Source organism: Neoarius graeffei, chromosome 16 (genome assembly GCF_027579695.1).
Source record: "Neoarius graeffei isolate fNeoGra1 chromosome 16, fNeoGra1.pri, whole genome shotgun sequence".
NCBI classification, from domain to species: Eukaryota; Metazoa; Chordata; class Actinopteri; order Siluriformes; family Ariidae; genus Neoarius; species Neoarius graeffei.
In genome coordinates, this window is record NC_083584.1 from 52,831,000 (window position 1) to 52,851,081 (window position 20,082).

The following is a 20,082-nucleotide window of genomic DNA, read 5'->3' on the forward strand; positions in this document are numbered from 1 at the left end:
GTGCGTGCTTTGAAAAGAGGTTCTGAAAAGGTCTGTACAGTTTCGCTGCTGATCTTCCTTCATCTTTTCAAAAGAGCACACACTGCTCAGGGAACTGCTACTTTCAGACCAAGATGATTAGCTGTGAAAATGCCCTTTGACACGTCTGCTTTAAAAAGTTAAAATTTATTATTTAAAAAAAAAACGTGAAAAGGAGACAACCTTAAAATATTTGAAAATAATAAATTTGGATTCAGGTATACAAACGTCTTCAGATGAAGTTTTGCAGTAGATAAACCGTTAGCAAATAAAAAGTTTCGAACATATTACAGGAAAAAAAAATAATTCCTGGGTCAGAATTTCTTCTGAATAACTAGCAAAGCGTAACCATTCACAAGCTTCTCAAGTCTCGTCTTCCCATTACACACAACATATTAACCTGCAAGCAGGTTAAATATCCCCAAAACATTGGATTAAAAAAAAAAATTAGACAAAAGACTGAGGTTTTACAGAAGCTCAAAAGTTCTGCTTAGTTTCTCTGTAAAACGTGCATAGAGAACAGTGCGCGCGCACACACGCACGTCTTGACTGACCATACTGTTGTGGTTCAGTAGTCAGGTAAATGTTTGCTTTTATAAACCGAGTTCCTGAGCAGCAGGACGGCCCTCTCTTGCAGCATTGCATCAGAACTTGACGTACTTGGTTTGAGATCAACTTTCCACCCTTGAGTCACATGGTTTACTTTTCCACTGCATGCTACTTCGCCTCTTCATATTCTCCCTCAGGCTCTGGCTCTACAGCAGAGAGGTTGATTGGATTTGGTTCAGCCGAGGTTTTGAACGTTTGCAGGACTTGATCCACCATCCTGCGGTCCTCATAGTCCAACGAGTCCACATGAGCCAGTGGAGTGCGAGGCCTGGAAGGGATAAAAGTGTCGGCTGGAGCCAGGAAAGGACCGTACGCGTTCTGGTCAGGTCCTCTCCCCATATTCTGCTCATATCCAGCATGTTTAATCGTCTCGTCCATGGGGGTGTGATAGCTGTCCACTTGATTGCCGTTGAAATGGCCGGGACCACTCCTGTCCTGCGACGAAAAGTGGCCAAACGGCCCCATGTCGTCATCAATGGTGGCGTACACACCGGACTCGTTTTGGGCTCGTGTTTTTGGGAAACTGGCATCACCAGGAAGCAAAGGAATCCCCCTGGGAATGACTATGGACGACCTGTGGTTCGTGTGCTGCTTCTTTTTTCTGTTGGTAAGACAGTAGTCAGGTGATGTTTGGCATAACCAGTTTTGTACAACAAAACATCTAGTCTGCACACATTACACAGTTTATTCATACAAGAGGTATTCGTGAAAATCCTACTCATGCTCTTGTGTGTGTAGATTTACGCAGCAGAGGACTCACTAAAGTAAACCTCGACTGATCAGCTTCAAATTATAAATGGAGATGAGTTTCTGTATTTTTATATATACTCTATCAAGTTTTGGGGAAGCCAAAGGGTTGGCGAAACAGCTTTGGGACCAAAAAGTCACTGGTTCGATTCCCTGAACCAGCAGGACTGGCTTAAGTATCCTTAAGCAAGGCACCTAACCCCCAACTGCTCCGGCAAGAAACTGATGTGATTCAGTTCGAGCAAGAACCTGACCATAACCATGAAGTTCGTCGGGATTTCAATTACGCACCTATTTAGTGAAGTGTGAATATCTACTTCCTTACGACACGGTATGAGGGAGACTGTGGGTCACTGAGACTTTTTTTTTGTGCGCGTGTTGGTCATATGGAGAGTTGTGGATACGCCTGGTAACCTATAGGTGACTTGCATTCATTAACAAGTGCGTATGGAGAAAATTAACATTTCCAAAACTTTTGGAAATCTGGTGGACGTCTTCAAGTCGGTTTGGCCTACCCAAACATTTACACACAACTTTATTAAAAAGGTTAATAAACAAGATCAACATAGTACACACGTCCCGATTGGACTACTCCAACAGCATCCTCTATGGTACGTCGTCCAAAGTCCTCAATACATTCAGAACTCTGCTGCGATTACATCACCCCCCCCGTCCTTCAAAAACTTCACTGGCTGCCTGTACCACGACAGATTCAATTCAAAATGATTCTTTTCACCTCCGTAAGCAGGCCCCCTTCTTTCTCACTGATCTGCTCCACTATTGTCCTTCTGATGCCAAACTCCTATCCATACCTCTCAGGACCAAGCAGCGGACTTGGGCCGACAGAGCCTTCTCCGTTGCTGCTCCTTCCCTCTGGAACTCCCTCCCCAAACACATTCGTGACTGCACCGACCTGCGGTGGGTTTCCCAAAAACCTCTTAATGCCGAGAGCGCTACCATTTAACGATGATCTTTGGGAAACCCACCCCTGTCCAGTTTCAAATAATGTTTAAAAACTCACCTTTTCAGAACTGCATCCAACCTATAGATTCAATAAAAAGGTGCACAATCGGACAGACAGAACCTCTGAATTACCTCACACAGACTACAATAAGAACGATGATCAAGATGGCCAACAGTGCTCCAATCACACCCAAAATGATGCCCAGTAGGTCTCCTACGTGATAAATAAGCAGTGTTAATAGGATCAATATTCACTTAAATCTCAAAATGTTCCTGTCTTAAGTGAAATCTATAGTTTAACTGTAAGAACTTACCAGGCTTTTCCTGCAAGGAGATCTGGCTGAGAAGAGCAAATTTGCCTTTCTCGTTTTCACAGTTGGACACGTTAAGATAGAAACTCCTCAAAATGTTCCGTGCAAGAGGCAACTGCACGTCCTTGCTGTAGCTCGTCACTGAATTGGAGTTGAGCTCCTGAATTTTAACTTCGGTGCGATTGGCGTGGCACTGTGGCCAGCTGACACTGCTGAAGTTCAAATGAGCACTGTACTCCTCTGGAACGTTTACCATCCAGGACACGGTGGAGCCCGGCTGCATTGGCCCAGGCCAGTCAGGTGTCACGAGGAATGCCGGAATTGACAAAAGTGGAGAGACTGTGTAGATCAAGGTCTCTGAGGAACACAGTGAGGTGTTATTTATGGTCATTATAAGATCATACCGAGTGATCAGTGAGCTCAAACCTACCTGTCGTCTCTGAACTAAAGGACACAGTGAAGACAGGTGCTTTCTCTTGTCTGAGGTCCTTATCCCCATCTGCAGTGGCAGTGACGGTGACGTTGGAGGAGATCTGAACTCTCTGAATGATGCCTGTGTTAGTGGAGCAGAAACGGCCGACGTCGACACCCTTGGCCGCAGTGACGTGCGCAGACAGCAGGCCATCGCCACACTCCTGCACTTCAGGTATTAACTGATGCAGGCTGCCCTGAGGTGAGCCGAGCGCCACAGTGCCCTGCTCAGGACCGTTCAAGACCCAGCTGACCTGGCTCAGTGAAGGGGGCAGGCAGGAGTCTAAAAAGGGGACAGTGAGGAGAGTCCCAGCTACTGGACACAAGGATAAACTCTGGCACTCTGAAAGATAATGAAAAGAAAAAAGGGTCAATGTGAAGCAAAACCCCATGTCACTGCATCAATTTATGATACTGGGCCTTACTAAAATCACTCGACACATTTCTTTCATTTGAACGACTGCAACTGCTACAGTTTTGCACTCAAGTCTCCATTACGGAAGTCCATAGCTGATTGCGTCAACACACGAGAAGAAAACTAGAATTCAGAAATATGACAAGTGCAGGGCGGCACAGTGGTTAGCTCTGTCGCCTCACAGCAAGAAGGTCCTGGGTTCGAGCCCAGCAGCTGGCGAGGGCCTTTCTGTGCGGAGGTTGCATGTTCTCCCCATGTCCGCATGGGTTTCCTCCGGGTGCTCCGGTTTCCCCCACAGTCCAAAGACATGCAGGTTAGGCTAACTGGTGACTCTAAATTGACCGTAGGTGTGAATGTGAATGGTTGTCTGTGATGACCTGGCGACTTGTCCAGGGTGTACCCCCCTCTCGCCCGTAGTCAGCTGGGATAGGCTCCAGCTTGCCTGCGACTCTGTAGGACAGGATAAAGTGGCTACAGATAATGGATGGATGGACTGATGTGCAGACTCCTAGATGAGGATGGGTTCCCCTTTGAGTCTATATTTCCATCAATCTGCTTTGTACTGATTAGCCACTGAATCACAGCTGTAATGATACTCAGTACAGCAGCAATCCCGCTCGTGTGATGATAAAAAAAAAAACTAGTTTTTCAAACTTGGAAAATAAATTTACTTTTGTGGAAATTAAGTAAATTGAACCTTTTTTTAAATGGAACACTACCGTTGGCTGGCAGCTTGTGAGGAAACTCATATGTCATGCTACGCATCATGTTTTTAAGAATATTATAATCCATCCATAACCACTTATCCTGTGCAGAGTCGCAGGCAAGCTGGAGCCTATCCCAGCTAATTATGGGTGAGAGGCGGGGGTACACCCTGGACAAGTCGTCAGATCATCGCAGGGCTGACACAGAGACACACAACCATTCACACTCACGTTCACACCTACAATCAATTTAGAGTCACCAGTTAACCTAACCTGCATGTCTTTGGACTGTGGGGGAAACCGGAGCACCCGGAGGAAACCCACGCGGACACGGGGAGAACATGCAAACTCCGCACAGAAAGGCCCTCGCCGGCCACGGGGCTCGAACCCGGACCTTCTTGCTGCGAGGCGACAGCGCTAACCACTGCACCGCCCTTTTGCCTATTATTATTATTATTATTATTATTATATTGCCCAAACCTATTCAGCATTATTTTAATTATGGCCCACAGTGCCACTTGGCCTGGATAACATTACAAACAAAGCAGGTAAAAATGAGAAAACTCAGAGTGTGACATCTTTAAACATTTTCTAGCTTGTTTACGGTCGCTACTGACTGTAAAAACACTTTCCGTCACTGCTGAAACTGAATAAGATGATACTAATGGTTACCAATGGTCTTAGTGGCTGTGAGAAGAAGCTCGTCCTTAGGGCAGTCCAAGAAATACAGGACAACTTTGGATCCTGCTGGCACTACAATCTTCTCCTGCACCACTTCATCCATACGCATCTCGCACAAAGTGTCCAGATTCTTCTTCTTTATTTGAAGACTCAGCCCTTTATCTTTCTCAAGATCCACCGTGCACAAATCTGAACAGGACAAAATGACAACAACGAGCAACAGTCACATGCACCATGCTCAGCTAAAAGCACTGCATTTAATCTCAGAGTCGCTTGGTAATTCCACAAGCAACACATTTTTACCAAATATCCAGCCAGATAAATGATATACCGCAAGGACAGATATTGATTCTGACTGATTAAACCCATTTCAACAAGTCGTTTTGCATTTACACATGAAAGTATTTTCCTACCTGGAACTCCACCCCTAAACACAGAGACCCGAAAGTTGAGGAAGAGCCCAGGAACACGAGGACCCCCACCACTCTCTAGATCACAATTTGTCAGGGACAAGCTGAAGCTTCCCTTATAATTCTCAGGTTGCTGATCCGCCAGCGTGTTTGTAACGGAAGGCATGTCAGCCAGCTTGTATGACACTTTAGCTGTTTTGCTTTGGCATTTTGGCTCGGTGTAGTTCAAGAAATGAACTGTGAAGTTATGCTTGGGTGGTAAAACAAAGTTCCACATCATTGTATAATCCGAAGAGATGCGAGTGGCACTGTAGAAGTCGGTGTCTGTTTTGCCATGAGGTAGGACGGCATCTATAGCCAACTCCGACCCTGCAGAAAAGAGATGATGGTACTGAAAATTTGGATCCAAACATTGATTGAATGAATAAAAACAATCTGCTGTGTGTCGAGAAGCAACTGGTTTGAGTTTTTTTATTAATTAGGCAAAATGTGTGTAAAAATGTATACACAGTACCAGTTAAAAGTTTGTACCCCTACTCACACAAAGTTTTTTGGTATTTCGACCATTTTCTACATTGTTGAACAATACTGAAAAACTAAGAAATGACATGGAACATCCTTGCGCATCTCCAAAAATTAGATTATTATGAAAAAAAGTTCAATATTTTCCATCAGTTATTTAAGAAAGTGGAAATTTAATATATTCTCGAGTCATTACAAATAAACTAAAATGTTTCAAGCATTTTTCCATTTTAAATTTTGATAATTATGGCCTACAGCACAAAAAAAAAAAACTCAATATTAGAGTATTTCATTTTGAGCTGAGTAAAACAGTATAAATGCCGTGGATCTCTCGGTGTAGTTCAGTACATGCAACCACAATCATGGGAAAGACTCCTGACTTGACAGTTGTCCAGAAGACGATCGTCGACCCCCTCCACAAAGAGGGTAAGCCACAAAAGGTCATTGCTGAAAAGGGTGGCTGGAAAAGGTGCACAAGCAACAGGGATGATTACAGCCTTGAGAGGATTGGCAAGAAAAGTCGATTCAAGAACTTGGAAGAGCTTCACAAGGAGTGGACTGAGGCTGGTGTCACTGCATCAAGAGCCACCACACAGACGTCTTCAGGAAAAGGGCCACAACTGTCATGTTCCTAATATCAAGCTACTCCTGAACCAGAACCATCATCAGAAGCATCTTACCGGAGCTAAGGACAGAAAGAACTGGATTGTTGTTCAGTGGTCCAAACTCCTCTTTTCAGATGAAAGCAAATTTTGCATTTTATTTGGAAATCACGGTTCTAGAGTCTGGAGGAAGAGTGGAGAGGCACAGAATCCAAGGTGTTCGAAGTCCAGTGTGAAGTTTCCACAGTCTGTGATGATTTGTGGTACCAGGTCATCTGCTGGTGTTGGTCCACTGTGTTTTATCAAGTCCAAAGTCAACGCAGCCGTCTACCAGGAGATTTTAGAGCATGTCATGCTTCCATCTGCTGACGAGCTTTATGGAAATGCCAATTTCCTTTTCCAGGAGGACTTAGCACCTGCTCACAGTGCCAAAACTACTACCAAATGGTTAGCTGACCATGATATTACTGTGCTTGATTGGCCAGCCAACTCGCCTGACCTGAACCCCATAGAGAATCTACACAGCACATTCCCCAGTGTTAACACCAAGTTCATTTGTGTCCAATTGGATATACATAAACATTCTGGGTGTTAATTCAACTCTGGGGATTTTGCTGTGTATGGGGGTATTGTCACGAGGAAGTTGAGAAACACCCAATCCAAAAATACAAACGAGCTGAAGGGCACCATCAAAGCAACCTGGGCTTCAATAACACCTCAGGAGTGCCACAGACTGATCACCTCCATGCCACACCGCACTGATACAGTAATTAGCGGTAAAGGAGCCCCAACTAAGTATTGAGTGTATAAATGAGCATACTTTTCAGAAGTTGAACATTTCTGTATTGTAAATCCTTTTTTGACTGATCTTAGGAAATATTCAAATACTTTGAGATGCTGGATTTCTGATTTTCATGAGTTTTATGTCAATCATCAAAATTAAAGGTCTCCTTGCATCGTTTTTCATTAATTGTGCGGTGGTCTCTAGTATGAATGAATGCTCTGTGAGCCGGTTTTGGTGAAAAAAAAAATGCTGTGGTTCTCCTGTTTCAGGCTGTTCTAGTTTGGTGGAGGAGTGGGTGGTGGGAGAACGACAGGATTAATATTCATGACATGTAAACGTGTTACCTCTGATTGGCTAACAGCACTGTGACGCTGCCTCCAGTGGGTCAGAACAAGCAGATGTGGGTGTCTTTGTAAAAACTGTTTTGATTGGCTATTATGGTCTCGACATCGATGTTTTGACCATTAACAATGTAGATAACACGAATTTTACATCACATTCAACGAGATTTAAACAAGACTAAAGATGGTGACTTACAAATAATGTGTAAACATCGTTGGAGTTAAGGGTTGTTTTACAATCAGGGTCCGCAAGCCAAAAATCACATTTAACACTTATTATCTTCAATATCAAAAGGCTTGACTAAATGAACTTGGTTGTTTATTGTAGCCCTGTGATCGCTCTATTTACCATGCAAAAAAAAATTGGTGATAATGTTATTTTTGGTGAATGTATGGCAATATGTGTCATATTTAGCAAAATTACTCGTGTCATTTAGAAAAAGTGCTTTTTTTGACCACAGGTAGCTCCAAAAGGGATGCACTTAAATCATTCTTTATACCATAAAACAAATATTTGGTTCCATATCATTGGAAACATAGTTAAGTTTTAATGTTGAATGCCAGTAAGTTTTCAGACTATTTTGATCAAATTAGTATGTAATTGTGGCAAAAAAAATGTCCTCTCCGAGACAGCTAATTTTTCAATATAAAATAACATATCTAAAATGATTATTTTCATCTTAAAATGTGGTCAAGATATTGGGACATAAATATTAGAGACAACTAACACAAAGCTTACAGCCTTATATTTAAAAGCACTATGGAAGTAGTGGATTCTGAATTGTCCAAAAGAAAAAAAAAGTCCTCTCTGAGAATCACTTCATTTGTTTCTCCCAGCCCTGCTTAAAGCTACACTTAATCTTTATCTTATAGCAGATTACACAAAACTACCATACACACATGTCAAAAGATTACCTGAAATCTGTTCTTTAACTTGTCCTTCACTTAAAAATTGGTACAAGAACCAGTTTGAATCAATTTGAATTTTGGACCCCTGTGACACAAACTTTGTACCCTGATTGTAAAACAACCCTTAATAAAGTTTGAACAGCATGAAGGAACATACCCCAACCCCCCGAAATTAATTTAAAAAAAAATTCTCAGCGGATTTGGCATAATATAAAATGGTCGTTTTTTACTCAGAAAAAGTGGAAAACTCTCATCCCTGCCTAGCTTGCGACCATGTCATGCATGCTAACATGGAGAATATGAACATGCTATTTTGTAACAAAAACCTTCGAACAAAAAGTTTGTGTTTTACTTACAGCTTGTGAGCTGGTGGTCGATCGTCTTGACGGCACAGATCCAGGGATTAAATGCAACCTCGAAGCAAAACCACTACTGAAGGCACCGAAGTTTGAAAAGTCACTGTGGTTGAAATGATCAGAACACAGTACTAACGCTGCATTATACTTCACTGGTGGTGTTCCGAAGATAAATTCAAACCATTTCTTCTTCATCTCTTCTATCTTGGGCAAGAAATGCAACGTCGATGTGTTACTGCTGCAAATAACACAGGCATGAACTTGTTCAGCCATGTTTTCAACTTGCTGTTAGGTCCTCTTCGGTAGCTACTGACGAGATGGGCTCTGCTATCTCTCCTCGCGCTTAAATCCGAGCTTTCTTCCCGTGGGCGGTCGCAAGCCAAGGTGGGCGAGGCCATGAACACTAATTTTCGAAGTGACGCAAGTTCGTAGGGCTTTTTCAGATTTGCTCGTTTTTCCGACTATTTTCTTTCATAAGCTAATACAGGGAATGGGGGTAGAATTACATTTTCACATGCAGCATGCATATGCAACTCGGAGTGAACTATGGTATTTCAAAAAGAACCAGTATTAAACATTTTTGGTGGAAGGGCACCTTTAAAAAAAAAAAAAAAACTTGAAATATTTTACTCTACATGTAATGAATATAGAATATATGAAAGTTTACATTTTCGAATTAAATTATGAAAAAAAAATTAACTTTCTTGATATTCCATTTTTTGGAGATGCACTAGTATATGGAATTGTGCGAAATTAAATAAGTGTTCAAAAAAACAAAACGTTTGATATTTTAGTTTCTTCAAAGTAGCGAGCATTTACCTTGATGCTCTGCACACTATCGGCATTACCTTAACCAGCTTCCTGAGGTCGTCACCTGGAATGCTTTTCAATTAAGAGGTGTGTCTCGTCAGAAGTTAATTAGTGGACGAGTTTCTTTCCTTCTTAATGTGTTTGCGATCAAACAGTAAATAGTAAATAATAAAAATACAGTAAATAGCCCTATTCCACAACTGTAGTAATCCATATTATATCAAGAACCGCTCAACTAAGTAAAGAGAAACGACAGCCATCATTACTTTAAGACATGAAGTGACTTAATTAATAAAAAAATAAAGAAAAACCATTGGATTAGAAGGTGTGTCCAGAGTTTTGACTGGTACTGTGTTACAAATCAAATAAACCTCATTTAAAAAAAAAAAGTTCCATACCATAGGCAGGAAGATAAATAATACTTGACCACTGACTAACTCTTTAAAGGAGCCACTGCATTGTGAATATTCAAACTAAGGCTACATCCACACGACAACGGCAACGAGATTTTTTTTTAGCGGGTAAAAAAAAAAAATATCCCGTCCACATGGGCAACGGATCAGTAAAATATCAGGTTGATATGGCAACGCAACGCTTGCTGAAAACGATGCAATACACATGCCACATCTCTACGTGCACTGTAAGACGGTCCCATTGGAGACACCAGAACAATAGAAGAAGTAGACGCATGCGCATAAACCCCTTCTTCTAGTCATGTGGTTGTGACGTCATCGTAAACAAATCCGTTCTACTCATCCAGACGACTTCGCAATGGCGCCGTTGCCAGATTTTTCCACTCTGGAAACCGTTCTCAAAAAATATCGTTTTGGGGCACCCAAAACGCCGGTGCCATGTGGACGCCAGGCCGAAACGATAAACAATTTTATCGGATTCACCTGAATCCGTTGCCGTGTGGACAGGGCCTAAAATGGCATCCATTCCCACCTCTCACACAGCGTTCTTGGGATCGGCTTCGGATCCACTGCGACCCTGACCAGGATAAAGTGGTTACCAAGTGTGAGTGAATGAGTGGACTTTTGTTCCTTACCAGTAGCCTTCGAGTATCTGAAAGAAAAGGAGCCCAGGGTTGTTTCTTTGGGAACCTTCAGAGACAGGCGCCCTTGCCAAAGAAACTGGATGCGAGTGATCGTACCGTTTTCACAAAACGTGCCAAGGTTCATCGGTCCTTTGCGTACATACATTACGAGTGAGTAGGTGTGTTTGTCGGGACATTGTTCTGATGACGGGATCTGCCTCATTCCTGCAGCTGGAAACTCGAATTGAAAGGACTCGAGGACTGAAGAGACTCTAATGTACCAAACAAATTCTCTGTCGAAATCTTGGAAGAAGGACCAGTTGGCTTGTATGGAACCATTGCACTTCACTGAACAATCTAAGAGGAACAAAATATACTCAGTGTTAGATCATGAAGAAATGTGTCAAGTATGCGAAAAAGGGGCTTTTAATATAAAAGGAGTCTCTTTGATCGGAGCAAGTTCTAAAGTTCGTGTGCACAAACCACCAGAAGGGACAAGAAAATTGGCATTTATTACCCACTGTACACAATAAACGTTGATAAATACCACACACGAAGTTGCTCTGCTGTACACAGCCACGCTCATTTGCATAAAGAAACAGCCCTAATCACCATATATGGGAAACAACTTTCCTTTGTTCACTACTTGGTCAAAAGGTCTATGTTGATGAACTTCTAGGGTTTTAAGCCATAGGCACCTTTCAAAGAGAAGGTGGAGCCAGGTTTGGCATTTCGCAACCGACTATGAGCCAGTGAATGGCACATCTTCCATGCACCGATATTGCTCACACTGCAATACAAAACAATACAGAAAGGCACCAATAATGAGGAATTTCTTCAATGTAATTGTGGTAATAGTAGGCACCAGTGTTGTAGTCGAGTCACTAAACCTTGAGTCCGAGTCCAAGTCCAGCATGGCCAGTGTTTACGGAAGTAAAACCGCCCGGTTGCGGTATGACCCATCCAATCTAGCTTGAATAGCTGCATCCCCCCAAATGGAAATCAGCTCCCTAACCTCTGCGTCCTTCCATTGAGAAGATTCAGAACCTTCACAGCCCGAAGCGTCCCTCGCATTGATGTCATGCGCAGGGGCGCAGATACGTTTTTTGAACTGGGGGGGACAAAAAACTGGGGGGGACAAAGCTGCCAGCAAACCAACCCCAACCCCGATATGCCTGTCAAACTTGTTGTGGGTTACCATAGCAACCAAGCTCGAGCTCGCAACCTGTGCAGTCTGCGCACCTCAACCAACCGAATATCAGTCTTTGTTTTATGTGAGTTGTTGCAACTACATCTGTACTGCTGTGCACCTCAATAAACCGAATGGTAATTAGTCTTTTGATTTTTCCGTAGGTTTGCCTTATGCAAAGAAAGACAGCATAGACGTTTTTTCCTCCCTATAAGTGGGGGGACCGAACGAGGTGAATTTAAATCTGGGTGGGACGAGTCCCCCCCTCTATCTGCGCCCGTGATTATGCGCCATGTTGTTGTAACTTTTTTTGAGAGACCCGCCGCCTACTTCAGCGCAGAATAGTGACGTTTATGGCTTGTTGATGACGTGTAAGTCGGATGAATGCGACCTGGCGGTTCAGACTGAAGTCGCATATGAAAAGAGCGGATAGGAATCGGAATTAGGACCACATATCCAAACGGCCTGGGTTGGATTTGAAAAAATCGGATCTGTGTCGTTCATATTGTCAATAAAAGATCGGATACAGGTCACATATGGGCGAAAAGATCGGATTTGAGTCACTTCAGCCTGCAGTGTGAACGTAGCCCAAGTGTGTTTTCACAGTTTTTATATTGGTGTGCTGACTGCACCTTAATCCTGTGCAGGTCGTTTACAGCACGCATGCAAACGAGAGTCCGCAGTGCGCTGGAGAGTCAAACTGATGTGCCCGCCAAAGCACGCAGGTGTGACACTCTTGCATGAAATTAGTACAGAAATTAATGTAGATATAAATATCTTAGGGCGGCATGGTGGTGTAGTGGTTAGCGCTGTCACCTCACAGCAAGAAGGTCCGGGTTCGAGCCCCATGGCCGGCGAGGGCCTTTCTGTGTGGAGTTTGCATGTTCTCCCCGTGTCCGCGTGGGTTTCCTCCGGGTGCTCCGGTTTCCCCCACAGTCCAAAGACATGCAGGTTAGGTTAACTGGTGACTCTAAATTGACCGTAGGTGTGAATGTGAGTGTGAATGGTTGTCTGTGTCTATGTGTCAGCCCTGTGATGACCTGGCGACTTGTCCAGGGTGTACCCCGCCTTTCGCCCGTAGTCAGCTGGGATAGGCTCCAGCTTGCCTGCGACCCTGTAGAACAGGATAAAGCGGCTACAGATAATGAGATGAGATGTTACAAAAATAAATAAATAAATCAGAGTCCCCGTCTCCAATTTACGAGTCTGAATGCAGTTAATGCACAAGTCCGAGTCAAGTCACGAGTCCTTAAAATTAGGGCTCGAGTCCAAGTCCTGGACTCGAGTGCTGCAAGCCTGGTAGGCACACATACCCACAATACCTAAAAACACATCTCTTTATGCAAATAAGAGTGGCCATGTATTTACATTGTAGCCTCACTCACACATCACCCCTGTCCTCCTGTACCTCTGCTGGCTCCCTGTTCTAGATCACATTCAATATCAAATTATTCTGTTCACAGTTAAAAGCACTCCATGGCTACACTCCTCAATATCTAATGGAATTACCTCAACCCGACTCTCCCATTCACAACCTCACATCTTCATCTTCTGGTCTGTTGGCTGTCCACAAATTTAAACTACCCACTATGGGTACCATGGTATTCACTCTCGCAGCCCCCAAACTGTGGAATTCTCTCCCTCAGGGTCTTCATGATTGTACATATCTCCCCAAACTCAAAACTCAACCTGAGTTTTCTATCTTCTCTCCTGATCACTGACTGTTCATTCTTTTCCATGCGTTGAGCTCATCTACTGTCTTTACGCTCATGTTAATTGTGATTTCCTCGTGCGTCTTATCAGGAATGACTTCATTTGTTTGTTGTTGTGCCATTACTCTGAAAAGTGTCCTTGGGTTGGTGAAAGTTGCTTTATAAATTTGTTTGGCTTGAGCAGAACCCAATGCTGTAAATGCCATGCAGAGCATTTTAGAATGTGTGGGATTTATCAACATCCATAAAATACAGTTGTTGCATACACACGTGATAATTGAACAAAGAAATGGGGATTTAACATGTTTCCCCCCCCCAGTATGAATACTTGGATTAGCATCTCAGGCTAATAACGGGACAGAACAGTACATAATGGCGAACTTGCATTCAGCTAACGCTAGTTGGCTTACGTAGCTAGCTGGCAATTTTCTACCATTCTGACCGTGAGCAAGTAGGTCAACAAGTTATCCATCTGTATATTTTAATTTATTCTATCCACATTCACTGGATATGAGCAATCGCATGCTCCGATTGGCTACTCTACTACTAGGCTATCAGCTCATATACCGCGAGTAGAGAAAAACAAAATGGCGAAGCGGGTTCCTGAACCAACAGAGGACGAAATAAAAACTCTACTCGAAAACAAAACCCCCTCAAAAAAAAGCAAGAAAATATGGAATAAAAGTATTTGATGGTAAGAATGTCACCTTTTTTTTCAAGAATTATTGCATTTTCCACAAATTGCTACTGTCGATTTGTTTACACTAAGCGGAAATTATTTTGTCAGATGTTTTGTATAAAGTTTTTAATTTAGCGAATTTGCAAAAAAAAAAAAAGCTCAGTTTCTCAAAATCCAGTGAATGTGGATAGAATAAAACCGTTATTCCACTCAATCCCATCGTACATAGCTTATAGCTGACTCGGTGCTACGCGCCTCGTCGGCCATCAGCTCATGTACGACTCGATTTAGTGGAATAACGGTTAAATTACAAGGTCATTAGTTACGGTAAGCTCAGTTTACTTTGTTGAGACTAGTAGATATATTACAGGGTCTCCCACGATGTGAGAGATCACATCACCACTTCATTCAGCCAATGACAGACAGAATTATACATACGTGTCCATGGAATCAGTTTGAACTAGAAATACCTAACACCAAAAACAAACCTAGTCATAAACCAAAGCTGAACAGTCCCTCTGGGCATTCGGAATGAAACATCTACCAACTAGCAAGCTCCTCTGTTGTCACTTACCAAAGTCCCTCGTAATCTCAATAGTGAAGATGTCCTGCGGTCTGCTGCAGGTGAAGTTCACCTGAGTGGTTTTCCCTTCAGTAATCTTAGATTCTGTACCACAGACCTGTGAGGGGCCTTCACCCACACACACAGAACAGTTAGGGCCCTCTGGCGATCTTCTTATGGTCACTGTGGTGTCCTCCTGAGTGGTCACAATTACTGCATTTCCCTCTGGAAGAACATAAAGGGATGCACTTTAAGCTGGACTGCTCCATTAAATTATACACGGTACTGTGCAAACGTCTGAAGCACGCTATTTTTTTCCCCCTTCATGCAAACTTTGTTACAGATTTCTATTTTATATGACTTCTACATTATCGAGTCAGTACAAAAACATTTTAGAGTCCAAATGTTCGGGGGTGTTCCAGCGCAAAATTAAATGTTAGAGGGAAAAATAAAGTTTGTATCTGAGCAGCATATTACGCAAGAGAGCACTTTTCAGATTAAAAAAAGAAAACGTAATGAAGGCTGCTGGGTTTTGGTGCAAAATGAAGAAGCGAGTGTGACAGTCAAAGTGTCCAGAAGAACTGGGGCTGGTTCTGTAAGATGCTCAGTAAAACCTACAGCTCATTTCCGCATAAAACTGCACTCACTGTACCGGAGACTACTATTTTTTTTTTTTTAAAGCAAAGGATCATCTCACACCAGATATTGACTTTGTTTCATTCATTGTAGCTTACTGCTGTTTACAGTATTTAAATGTTGAAACATTTAATTATTTAATCCATTTTTGGTCGACAGCATTTCTTTACACATGCCTAAGACTTTTGCACCATACTGAATTATTATTATTATTATTATTATTATTAAAGTGCCCCATCATTGCTAATTAGATAACAACTGCACAATTTGGATATTCACATAATTCCCCTATAAAGAATAGCAGAACCAATTCTTTACAGATTACACAGACACCCGATGGTTAACATAATAATTCATAAAATGTGCTCCTGGAAAATGGTTGTATCTGGAATTAGACTAAAAGTTGATATTGAACTTTCACCATTACAGGAACAAAAAAAAAAAACACTAATATATACTTTCTAAAATGTACTTTGACTCGTATTTCATTGCAAACAGAATGACCCCAAAATATTTCATGTTTTCTTGGTCAAATTCATTTCGTTTGTTAATATACATCCATTCCTGTATTTCAGGTCTACAACACATTCCAAAAAAAGTTGGGACGGGCGAATTTAGGGCTAGTAATGAGGTAAAACAATTAAATGATGCGATTTGAAACCGGTGAGGTCAACATGTGACTGTAATAATGATTTAGAACGAAATCAGGAAAGGCCGAGTCTTTGAGGAGAAAAATGGGCCGAGGATCTCCAGTTTATCAACAAATGCGTGAGAAAATTATTGAAAATATGTTTAAAAAACAAACAATGTTTCTCAAAGAATGATAGGAAGGGATTTGGATATATATTTCACCCTCTACAGTGCATATCATTAAACGGTTCAAGGAATCTGGAGGAATTTCGATTTGTAAAGGGCAAGGGCTCAAGCCTAAGCTGAACACCCGTGATCTCGGATCCTTCAGACGGCACTGCATCGAGAACCGTCATTCATCTATAGCTGACAGAACCACATGGGCTCGGGATTACTTTAGCAAACCTTTGTCAAGCACTACAATATGGAGTTACATCCAGAAATACCAGTTAAAACTTGACTGTGCAAAAGAGAAGCCTTATGTTAACTGTGTCCAGAAGCGCCGTTGACTTCTCTGGGCTCGGATGCATCTGGGATGGACCATCACACAGTGGAAATCTGTATTGTAGTCAGACAAATCAGCATTCCAGGTCTTTTCTGTAAGAAATGGACACCGTGTGCTCTGGACCAAAGACAAAACGGACCATCCAGACTGTTCCCAGCAACAAGTCCAAAAGCCAGGGTGCATCATGGTATGGGGTTGTGTCAGTGCCCTCGGCAAAGGTAACTTACACTTCTGTGATGGAGCATTAATGCAGAAAAGTACACTGAGATTTTGGAGCAACATGCGCTGCCTTGAAGACGACATCTTTTCCAGGGAGATTTCAACCAGACAATGCAAAACCACATTCTGCACACATTACAAAGGCGTGGCTGTGGAAGAAGAGGACGTGTCCGCTCTGTCCCCAATAGAGAATGTGTGGAGAATTTTGAAATGAAAAGATATGACAGTGACGACCCCGTACTGTTGCACACCTTAAGGCCTGTTTGCAGGAAGAATGGGACAAAAATAACACCTGAAACGCTTCATCACTCGGTGTCTTGAGACAATAAACATCTTTTTAAGGTGTGGTGAGAAGGAATGGAAACATTATAAAGTCGTCAATGCTTTACTGTTTTTTTGAAATGTGTTACAAGAATCAAAATTGAAATAATGTTTATTTTGAGAGGGGGAAAAAAAACAGAACACGCACAAACTCGAAGCTTTTCTACGTCATGAGAACGTACAGCAAACATCTCAGACCCTGATACACTCAAACGACAGTCGGAGCTGCGTGCAGTGGCTTACGCCATAAGGAACAGTTTAACTGCGTGACATTTAAGAGTACAACTATTTGTTGTACCCACACAGTTGCAGTTATGGGCATTCCAGTCTGACAACTTCCTGATGCAGGATTTTCTCTCTCTCTCACACACACACACACACACACACACACACACAAATCTCAAATGCAGCATCAGAAACATTTGAACAGGGATTATTTCATATTACTTATTTTAATGGTGATGTATGTATTTCGTTAGTAAACCTACCTTGTACGGTATCGGACATTTTATCAGCTAAACCTACCATATCGATGCACTTTGTCGGTAATTGCTGTCCTGACTGTAACACACCTTTTGCTATGCCCAATTTTCAATAATGGACAGTTATCATTCAGATTGTCTTTTTAAGCAGTGTGTATCCCTTTAGTTGGAGGTTTTATTCGACACACCTACCTTTTAGAGACTAGAACACCTCTTTTCCCTCCTCCTTATCCTTCAAGTCTACTTACAACCCTGACAATCCAAGCTCATGGAGAATAATGTGTTCAGTGCAATTCTGCACGTAGCCTTCTTAAGCCTTTAACTTGCTGTTTTTAAAATATTTATATTTTATTAGTCACTCATCGTCGTTATGTAAACTTACTTTCAAGTGCATGTCCGCAGTGATCGGTTTCAGCTGTTGTGGTTTTCTTGTTTAAATTAAGTTCATTTACTTTAAGGCAAAGCTAAATAAACTAAAATCTACGGAAGGAGTGTTTTCTTTTCCCTGAGCCTTTCAGCAGTCTGTTTCTGGTTGCAAGGCGGTCGGTCGTGCTTGCTGGACTATTCTCCCCCCAGCAGTGTTTATAAATCTCAGCATCATTACTGTGTATGGGTCATACACTCGTACCAGTACCGTTCCAGTGAAGTGGTGTGTTGGTGGACAATGAAAAGAAAGAAAGCACAACTTTATTCATCACACACTTGTGAAATTCCTCTCTGCATTTAACCCATCTGAAGCAGTGAACACACACACACACACACACACACCCAAAGCAATGGACAGCCATGTTAACAGCGCCTGGGGAGCTAGGTGCCTCGCTCAAGGCCACCTCAGCCCAAGGCCGTCCCATATTAACCTAACTACATGTCTTTGGTCTGTAGGGGAAACCGGAGCACCCGGAGAACATGCAAACTCCACACAGAAAGGCCCTCACCGGCTGCTAGGTTCGAACCCAGAACCTTCTTGCTGTGAGGCGACCGTGCTAACCACTACACCAACGTACCACCTCATTGATCATATATGATGATAATGATTGAACAATGTGCTCAGTGGACTATCTGAACATTTCACACCACTTCTACAGCTGGAGCTGGTTGCAGGAATAGATCATTTGGATTGATTTTTTTTTTTTTTTTTTAATTATAACCACACACAGGGTGGCATGGTGGTGTAGTGGTTAGCGCTGTCGCCTCACAGCAAGAAGGTCCGGGTTCGAGCCCCGTGGCCGGCGAGGGCCTTTCTGTGTGGAGTTTGCATGTTCTCCCCGTGTCCGCGTGGGTTTCCTCTGGGTGCTCCGGTTTCCCCCACAGTCCAAAGACATGCAGGTTAGGTTAACTGGTGACTCTAAATTGACCGTAGGTGTGAATGTGAGTGTGAATGGTTGTCTGTGTCTATGTGTCAGCCCTGTGATGACCTGGCGACTTGTCCAGGGTGTACCCCGCCTTTCGCCCGTAGTCAGCTGGGATAGGCTCCAGCTTGCCTGCGACCCTGTAGAACAGGATAAAGCGGCTACAGATGATGAGATGAGATGAGATGAAAGACAGAAGGAACCACTGAACCAACCTGATGGTCCATTAGTATGGACAAGCTGCTTGAAATAAAATAAAAACTACAACAAGGCGTCTCATTTTCATAAATCTAACCCAAGCTATCTTTGGCTCAAGAAAAGTCATTTTAAAAGGGGTTCTCAAAACACTCCAAACATGTCAAGAATAAGAAAAGAAGTTGTCCAGTCCAGAATGGTTTAATTTCTGTGTGCAATTAAATGCTTGCAGAAGAAAACAAGACATTTATATTTACACTTTTCCTGATAATAGCTGAATTCCTGAGAAGCCCAGAGCTGGCGGAGTGAGGGAGGGAGGGAGTGAGTGAGCTCGGTGTGTTTGACTCACCTGAGGTGTGTACAGTCAGAGCCAGGAGCAGTCCGAAAAACACCCAACTCATTTTGTTTAATCCACCATCCGAAACGCAAGAAGAAAAAAATAAATAAATATTCCGGCTGTCTAAAATTTCTGAGCGCTCATATTGGTTAAAACACTGCAGGTTAGTGGGCTCTTCTGTAGCCGAGTTGCACCGCCACTTCCGGGTTGACTCACCTGCTTGGGCGTGTCCCAGCTACCTGCCCAAACCTGACATGGCGGGGCGGGGCTCAGCACACAGCTCTCTCTGCAGCAAGGTCATGTGGAAATGTTTTTAAATTAACGTGACCAAGTTCCTGAGCAGCAAACTGAGGACGTTTTTGGTTCGGTGGTAAAAATATCTCATCTCATTATCTCTAGCCGCTTTATCCTGTTCTACAGGGTCACAGGCAAGCTGGAGCCTATCCCAGCTGACTACGGGTGAAAGGTGGGGTACACCCTGGACAAGTCGCCAGGTCATCACAGGGCTGACACATAGACACAGACAACCATTCACACTCACATTCACACCTACGCTCAATTTAGAGTCACCAGTTAA

General features: G+C 42.8%; 1 protein-coding gene across 1 annotated transcript; it reads right to left on the bottom strand.

The window, feature by feature from the left end:
- Positions 1 to 149: 149 nt before the first annotated feature.
- Positions 150 to 19,734, bottom strand: cdcp1b (CUB domain containing protein 1b). Its single transcript, XM_060943168.1, has 9 exons — positions 19,518 to 19,734; positions 14,844 to 15,056; positions 10,702 to 11,046; positions 5,333 to 5,698; positions 4,911 to 5,108; positions 3,079 to 3,462; positions 2,652 to 3,005; positions 2,470 to 2,551; positions 150 to 1,228 (listed from the first exon to the last, which is right to left on the bottom strand). Exons 1-9 carry the CDS (start codon positions 19,567 to 19,569, stop codon positions 736 to 738), a joined length of 2,487 nt encoding a protein of 828 aa, XP_060799151.1. The 5' UTR covers positions 19,570 to 19,734; the 3' UTR covers positions 150 to 735.
- Positions 19,735 to 20,082: the final 348 nt, after the last annotated feature.

Excerpts from the sequence above, each read along its gene's own strand:
- cdcp1b (XM_060943168.1), bottom strand. The coding sequence starts at position 19,569 with ATGAGTTGGGTGTTTTTCGGACTGCTCCTGGCTCTGACTGTACACACC. Across the intron at positions 5,109-5,332 it reads GTTTAGGGGTGGAGTTCCAG|ATTTGTGCACGGTGGATCTT; the intron begins GTAGGAAAATAC and ends TGTCCTGTTCAG. Across the intron at positions 3,463-4,910 it reads CACAGCCACTAAGACCATTG|AGTGCCAGAGTTTATCCTTG; the intron begins GTAACCATTAGT and ends ATTATCTTTCAG.